This window comes from Taudactylus pleione, unplaced genomic scaffold, assembly GCF_031769625.1.
Source record: "Taudactylus pleione unplaced genomic scaffold, aTauple2 ptg000290l, whole genome shotgun sequence".
Lineage (NCBI taxonomy): Eukaryota > Metazoa > Chordata > Amphibia > Anura > Myobatrachidae > Taudactylus > Taudactylus pleione.
Window position 1 is genome coordinate 1,103,785 of NW_028284692.1, and position 8,005 is coordinate 1,111,789.

General features: G+C 42.4%; 1 protein-coding gene across 3 annotated transcripts in view; it reads left to right on the forward strand.

The window, feature by feature from the left end:
- The window catches only part of RNF157 (ring finger protein 157), a 51,722-nt gene extending 47,398 nt beyond the window's left edge, over positions 1-4,324 (forward strand). For all 3 annotated transcript variants that reach the window (XM_088482507.1, XM_088482509.1, XM_088482508.1), the window contains one exon: positions 2,540-4,324. In XM_088482507.1, the coding sequence (XP_088338633.1) occupies positions 2,540-2,661 (122 nt within the window). In that variant the 3' untranslated portion in view covers positions 2,662-4,324. The remainder of the gene's footprint in view (positions 1-2,539) is intronic.
- The last annotated feature ends 3,681 nt before the right edge of the window (positions 4,325-8,005 follow it).

Genomic DNA, 8,005 nt, shown 5'->3' on the forward strand with positions numbered 1-8,005 from the left:
TCAGTGGGGTTGGTTAGTAAATCTTCCCCTACAAGCGGTAACAATGGGGTAGAATGATAGCGTGTGCTTTTAGCCATGCTTATTCCCTGCAGTGATAAAACATGCTCACAACATAAATTGTGTAGAGCACAAACATTTGTGTATTTTGTAGGTGAGAGATCCTTTTTTTTTTATTTTTTTTTATTTTTTTTTTAAATAATCTCTTCCAGTTCAGGTACAATAGTTCTGTAGATTGTTTTTTGGATTCATAGGGGGAAATTCAATTGTTTTTTACGACGCCCGACACAGCAATTCAATTGTTGCTGTCAGGGCGCGATAGCCGCCGGCGCTGGCATTTCTGCATGCACTCAGGCGGGTGTGAGCAGAAATGTATCTGAAACACCCTGTGTTTAGCCGTTTAAGATGGCTAAACCTCGTCTTTTGGGCGGTGAAGAGGGCGATAATTAATGAGCGCCCAGAACAATTGAATGTCAAACTGGGCGCTCATTAATTATCACGCCCAAAAAACATTTGAATTGCTCCCATAGCGCTCTAGTGATGCATTCTTTTTTTTTTTTTCTCTTTCACCCAAGGGTGGACAGCAAACGGTCCTCCAGCTATTGTGGAACTACACATCCCAGCATGCCCTGCTGCAGTTTTAGCATGACCTAATAGCAAAATTGTGGCATGGCATGCTGGGATGTGTAGTCCCACAACAGCTGGAGGGCAGCTTATTGCCCACCCCTGCTTTAAAACCATTACATCTGACACTGATTGCATATGAAAGGAGACCATACATTATGCAGTGTAATCTGATCCTCTCCACAAACAATGGTTTGTTGGGCTCTGTAAGTCAACTTTATCAAATGTAGCATTTACAATAACATGTACTATTCTCTACTTCCTTGACTTTCTGTTTTATTTATGTTTATGCTTCCATTTACGGCATTGTGTTATAAGATACAGTATATACTGTAGCACATATCCCTGTGTAGTCGCCTGTGAATGTTTATCTGTCCATAAACCAAAAGTAGCTTTCATATACCAGTGATACACTGATTATTATGCCAATGCCACATGTAATTAACTTACCATGTAATTCCAATATAGTTTTCAGTTTAACTTTAATAATGGTTTACTATTTAATTAAGGGTCTCCTGTGGTACTGTTAGTTGGGATCAGGGTTAAAGTGACTGGAATTCTCCTTCAAAAGTATATCTCCACTTTACAACTGAATTTTATTAAATCTCCTCCCAATTTTAGTGCTTTGGGGTCCATCTCCCACCACAGTCTCCCAATTTATAATAGTCCAGATGCTGCTGGCTCTGTTTGTAGAGCGAGTGTCAGGTTTCCCTGCTACAGCAAGGACCGAGCAGCCATGCAGGTGGTGGGCAGAGGTCCTGCTAAATACAGTGAATGATAAGGTTGCATCAGCCTCTACCAAAGTACTGTTATTAGTAAAAGAGGTGATTAGGTCACTCTTTTTTTTCTTTACATTAAAAGTCAGTTTAAAGTAATTGCTTACAGGTAGATTTCTTGCGTAATTGCATGGCAGAAAAACCCTAGAAAAATGTCTAGAACGTTAGGTAGGACTTACTGCTACATCCCACCCTGTTTGCGTCTGTGTGATGATGTGTTTTCTTCACCTGTTACCCATTCCTCTTTCTGTCTACTTCTGCTTCAATCTCCTCTTTTCTACCACTGTCTTGTTGTTTCTTTCTCTCCTGCCCATCCGCAGTGGCTGTTCCGGACCCACAACCCATACCGATTGGAGATTAGGTATGATCAAGCCTGACGCCACTGCATATCCCACCTATCATTCCCATTATCAGAGAGTTCTAACAAGCACACCATTGTCCTCTTGTCTTGCTTTTATTTGTTTCTCTAGACCACTATATATAGTATGATCGTTTTTTTTTTTTTTTTAATTTGTCCAAATCATATTTGTTTGCCAATTGTAGTCCTTTCTGCCTTAGGCCTAGTCTCTGATGGCCCTTTTATTGTGCAATTTTAGATTCTATTTCTCCCATTTATCAACTATGCATAACCCCATTAGCGCTCGCTAAAGGGGTTATGCCAGGTTTCTGGATTAACAAACAGCGGTAATTTAAGATTACCGCTGTTTGTCAAGCATCACCCATGCCATCTTTTAGAGGGCGAGAGCGATGCGGGCCCCATTGCCTGCAATGGAGACTCAGTGGTGCCTTCCAGGCACTGCCGGAACCCTGTGCCATGCACATGCGCAGATGGTCAGCAGAGGACCAGGACGAGGACTTCGCTGGAGGGGTAAGTATTGGTAAATACCAGTATTTTTTGTTTGTGTCACAGTGATACTAAACAAAAAATGTCACTGCTGTTTAATATTGTTGCTGCATGGGGGCCTATATCTGCTCCCGCTATAGGCTGGTGTTATAATGATTGTACATTTATTCTGTCTGTTATTATGTAGTCTTCTACTGCCCCCCTCCAACTAAGTACTGTTCATCCTGCAATAATCAAGTTCCACCATTTCCCTTTATTCCATCTGCAAGTCATCTGTTTTTCTCCTTGTGATTGTTAGATGCCTGTTACCCTGATACTCCTGGTCACAAGAGAAGGCATCCACACCACACGCCGGGCACTTGCATCTCTTTGCAGGAGGTGGGAGACAGACCAGGTCGGCTGGGCACTCAGGACGTGTGATGACTCCTATCCCACGGATTTGCTGCTTACGCCATGGACACTAGTCACTGAGAGAGGCTCCCACCTCCATAAAGTCACTCAGGACACCCTACCGATTATACCCAGTGCCAGTTGTCTTCCCTCAGTGTGCTTCACACGCCACCTTCAAGCAGGTTGAGGTGTAAACGTCATGTCACTCGCTGCCTGGGCAGGGAGTTGGTTCTGGTCCTGTTGCTGTATATCTAACCATGTTGTATATAATCTGTGTATAAATCCTGGTCATGATCCTGACACAAGCCACACTGAAACATGCACTAAACTGTCTAAAGTTGTGACCTCCGCAATAGAGTGCTGGCATTGTAGCGCTTCTGTGTAGAAATGTATGGTGACTGGCACTATCTGCTACAGCAATACTGAAGATGTTTTGTGGATTGAAAACTAGATACATCTGTTGTATAAAATAGGAATTATCAGGACATCATGTTTCAATGCTGTTTAGGAAGCATAATGCTATACCCTGTACTACTACAATTTTAGTGCTTAAAGCAGCATTTTTGGTTTCATGTCAGTAAAGTGGAGGGAGATTGTCACTATATGTTCTTTTCTGCTGTGATTTAATTAACGTGCACTGAGATTGAGAAGAGAGGACACACACAACCATCCTGCATTAGGATAGAGTAGACTGGTGCTGTGTGCGTGTAATATGTGAGGTCAGACACTTGTGTATAAATGGTGAGGAGCCTAGCAGTACCACATGCTGTATTACTGGTCCATGGGGCAGCTTCATGTGCTGTATACAAGGTGCAGAAGGTAGGACCTTGGTGTTTTGTGTCTGCTCAGCACCCTTAACTGCATCACAGTTCCTCAGACGCTCTTCCTACCAGATAACTTATAAATCCAGAGCAGAGTGTACATGTCTTCTGGCCTGAGCAGCTAGGTCTCATGCCTATTGATACTTCTTTATTAGCCATTTTCACTTTCACTCTAGTAACTCACCTCACCCCATCCCACTGCTGTCTTTGGAATTTCAAGCTGATTTGTTTGCTGAATGGATCTACAAGAGTCAAGACCATTCATGATTCTGGTTATTAACCTATATACCAACCCTCCTGCTAGTTGAGGTTAACATTAACATAACCAGTATTCAGTGCAGTCAAGGCTCTTTCCTGGTGTCTGTGCATGGATTTTACTCAGATGAGCTGTAATAGAGACAGTGGCTCAGCCCCAGCCTGATCTTCTGACAATGGGACAGACCTTCAGGTTTCCCTGATGATCAGCTGAACACCAGGAGCAGTCATCCTGTTACATGTGTTGTTCAGAGATGTTTTATTCATGTTCTCCTTGGAACCCTGCATAAACAAAGACTGACTAAACCATCATCAGACCTATGTGGATGAACAATACATTTCTGTTTGCAGAGATTATGCTCATTGTCGGCTTTCAGCAGAACAAGTAGTGCACCTTCATTCCCGACTGAAGAAAGGCTCATGTAAAAATAAGTGTTCTCTGCACAAACATTTCTGGGGTTCAGTATTTCTCCCAAAATAATGATCAATTAATCTAATTGTCCTATGGAATGAGATTACATGTCACACCTACATTGAGAATTTTTGGTTTACTCTGATAGAGGTGCACATACAAATTTTGTACCGTATATGGCAAATATGTGCATAGTGCCTGCTAATTTAATTGACCCCAAAAAATCGCCACAGGAAATTTGAACGATCTTTATTACACGTGGCACATTTGTGTTTTTATACATTGGAGGGAGTGCGCCTACAAATGTGCTTTCCAATGAAAGTATACCTGGAATGTGCAAATGTGATAACATGCTCTGCAATGGAGGCTACACATGGAGGGCACCCAACCCCCCTTCATTCAAAATGATCTAAAGCTGGCCCCACACATAGCGATATCTTACACGATCTGGACGATTCCGACGCATTGGAACGACAGGTCATGTAAAATATGGCCAAATTGTGAGAAAATAGTGAGTCTCCACTCACGGTCACGATAGATCGTTTGTAAATTGGACACTGCAAACACCAAATCCTGTGCAGAGCTGCCGAGGAGAGTTTTCAAGGGAAATCGTGCACGATGTTGGATCGTGAACACATCGCTATGTGTGTGGGCACCTTTAATGCAACAAAATGGAATCTAACTTGTGCATGACCAAATGCATTCATGCGCCTCACCCTGTTAAACCTGTAATCTAACACTTAGCGCCTCCTGCCAGAAGAGGCAAAACCCTGGGATAAACAGATGTGACCTCCGTCGTCGTTGCTGCAGTCATGTTAAACAGACCTTCTAGTCACGCCTAGTCCCATGCGAGCTTACTCACGCCAAGCGTCTTTTCGTGCATCTTATTTGCCGCAAATGCAACTGATTAAAATGATATGCGGCATGTGTATGTTCCAGTCGCACGGGAACCAAAGGCTCTCGCAGGCCCTGTGTAATATGACTCATAGCGCAGGTAGGATAGATGAGGAAGGACATATCTGTAGCTCCATCTTTGTCCACAAATCTTTACAAACCGCGTTTGTGCTGTGCATATGCTTCAGTAAATGATTTATTGTCCATGAGGAATACGTTTTGGTAGCAGCGTGCACTTATATGTATGATTGCATTAGGCTTACTTCTTATTGATACACCATTAATCTAAACATGGTTAAAGTGCGTTTCTACAATGAAAATTAAACAGCCTCTCTGGAACAAAAGAAAATTCTATTTAATTCAAATGAATTTATAAATATGACTTTATTGATGAAATAAAACCGACAAAGGGTGCTGCTGGTGAGATAACGTCTCAGAGCCTGAGCGTAAACTTTTATTGTAAAACGCGTCACACTGCCCATATGGATTATTAGATCATTAAACCTTTCATCCTACACATTCACACTCATTAATTATCTAAAGTGTGTATAACAATGCTAATTATCTATGGAAGTGGTATTGTGCATATTCGCACAATTATATATTTACAGGACAATTTGTAATGTGCTCACTGCTTACAAGGACAACACGAGTAAATGCAAAGAACTAACCATTGGGACCAGTATAAGACTTTAAATTGTTGATTGTAAATGTAAATTGTCCCCAACAGTCTGTTTATAATATGTACATTTTTTGTGTTATGATTTCAACAGTAAATTGGCTACTTCATCAACAGTATCCAGTCTAGATGGTTGACAGTAACCATGTCGACATCTGAAGATACCGACGGTTAGGCCCTGTCTGAAGGTCAGGCTGGGAAGGGAGGCTAGGGTTAGTTAGTGGGGGGGTTAGGTATAGGGGTATAATACTTGCCAAAATGCTGCTCCTTAGATGCCTGTGCCAGAACTGCTGCACAAGTAACCGCCTGGGGAAGGTAAGACAACCACTAGACCACCAGGGACCATTTCCCAACCCTTCAAGTGTCACCATCCTCATACAAACATTGGGTCGCTGTTACACGTCTCGTATTCAGAAAGCTACATTTGAACCTGTACACTCTTAACCGTTTAATCTTCAAGATGTCGACAACAAAAAAGCCATCGCTGACCAGGAAAGATATTAGTTTGGGATAAGTGAGACAAGTGCTTTGAGGGTTTTTCTCATGTCTCAGAAAAGCTCTGAAAATGCTGCAGGCAAAGAGAGCATAGATAGCACATGTATGATTATATCTGTCTTTCTCTTCTGATGTACTGTCCCAAAGCTTGTGATCTACTATCTCATTCATCAAGACAGCAATGCTCACAAATACTGTGCCAGTGATTACATTAAGGGCTCACATTGGGCTAAACCTTGCTAGTTTACACACAACTAATAAGTGTACATATTTTAAAAAATATATTATAAAGTTTTCTGCAGTAATTGTGCTGCAATAAGAGGCATGAAAGAAGACTCCTAATCCAATGGCTGTGATTTCTGTTACCGGAAGTCTTAGCAAATATAGCTACAGCGTGTTATAAACAAGTACCATTGCAAACACAGAATACATATGTCCTTCTACATATCTTGTCCATATCACTCTACATATAGCAAAAGCCATCCTTGTCCGTTTATAGAGCTGCACAGAAATATGTGAAACCAAGCAATAGATCATAATCCATGTATGTAACGTGCAGGGCATTGCACATCTGTGTACTATTAAGAGCAGTCTGTATGTCCTACCTTCTATGCATATGTTGTTATAATTAGATCAACATACTTCATAAAGAGATCAACTCGATGACATTACCTGTGCTGCAATATAAAAGAGAAGACTCCAATAATTCCAGTGTGACCATAACCAGTGTAACACCTGCACACCTCCTCACTTTGTACCAATGCAATATGTAAGTGTATTTACAACCATGCATGATAACACAGATGAATAAACCTTGAAGCTCCTCCAATATTAATGTGCGTGGTCTCTTAAACAATTATTACAGGAACACCAGGGGGGCAGCCTGGTAGAGACACAAATTCTAAAAGTGCTCCGTGCACATAATTGTGTAAATAATACAAACTTAGAATAAAGCAATGGCACTGTTATGTGCGAATGAAACAGAAGTGAGTATAGCTATCATTTTGTACATAGATAACAAAGGTAACTGCAGTGTGATGTACTGGAATTGTATAAAAAAAAAAGATTACTGGATTTAAAAAACAACACACAAGTAGACCAGCTTTGTTCATTTCTTAACTGAAAGAGACCATATTTTCTATACTGCCGTCCAAGGTAATCTTGCTGCTGGCATGTAGTCGGCATCCCAAAGGTCAGGATGTTGATGGTCAGAATGCAGGCACCGGAATCCTGATAGCAGTCTGATGCGCAGTTCCAGAATCCTGACTGCTGACATCCAGATGGTAAGTATCAGGCACTAGGGGGTGGGTTGAGCTGCAGGAGGGGTAAGATTCGGGGAAGAGGGGGGGGGGGGGGGGGGGGGGTTACTTACCACATTCTGTCGGTATTCTGACAGCCGGGATCCAGTACCTAACCCTTGCTGTTGCCTGTAGGCAGCAGTAAATGAAGGCTCTGATTGGGATTGTGACATGCATACTTTCATATGTCTGGGTATAATTCAGGGGGTTGCTTTAGGGGGATCAGTTATGAATGACCAGACCTATGTCCGACGGTTCAAATCCCGACAACGGAAGACTGGCAGCCCTGAAAATCCCGATGGTAAGTATTTTAACTATTGCTAACCCTCCTTTAGCGGTGCCTAACCCCTCCTTCCCTGCACCCTAAACCTAAGACTCCTGGGGGGTGCCTATCCCTAACCTACCCTGGGGGTGCCTAACCTACCCTTACCCTCCCTGGGGGGGTGCCTAACCCTAAGACCCCCCCGGGAGCCCTAAAACCTGCAGTTGTCTGCGCCCGGCTTACCTTTGTTTGGTATGC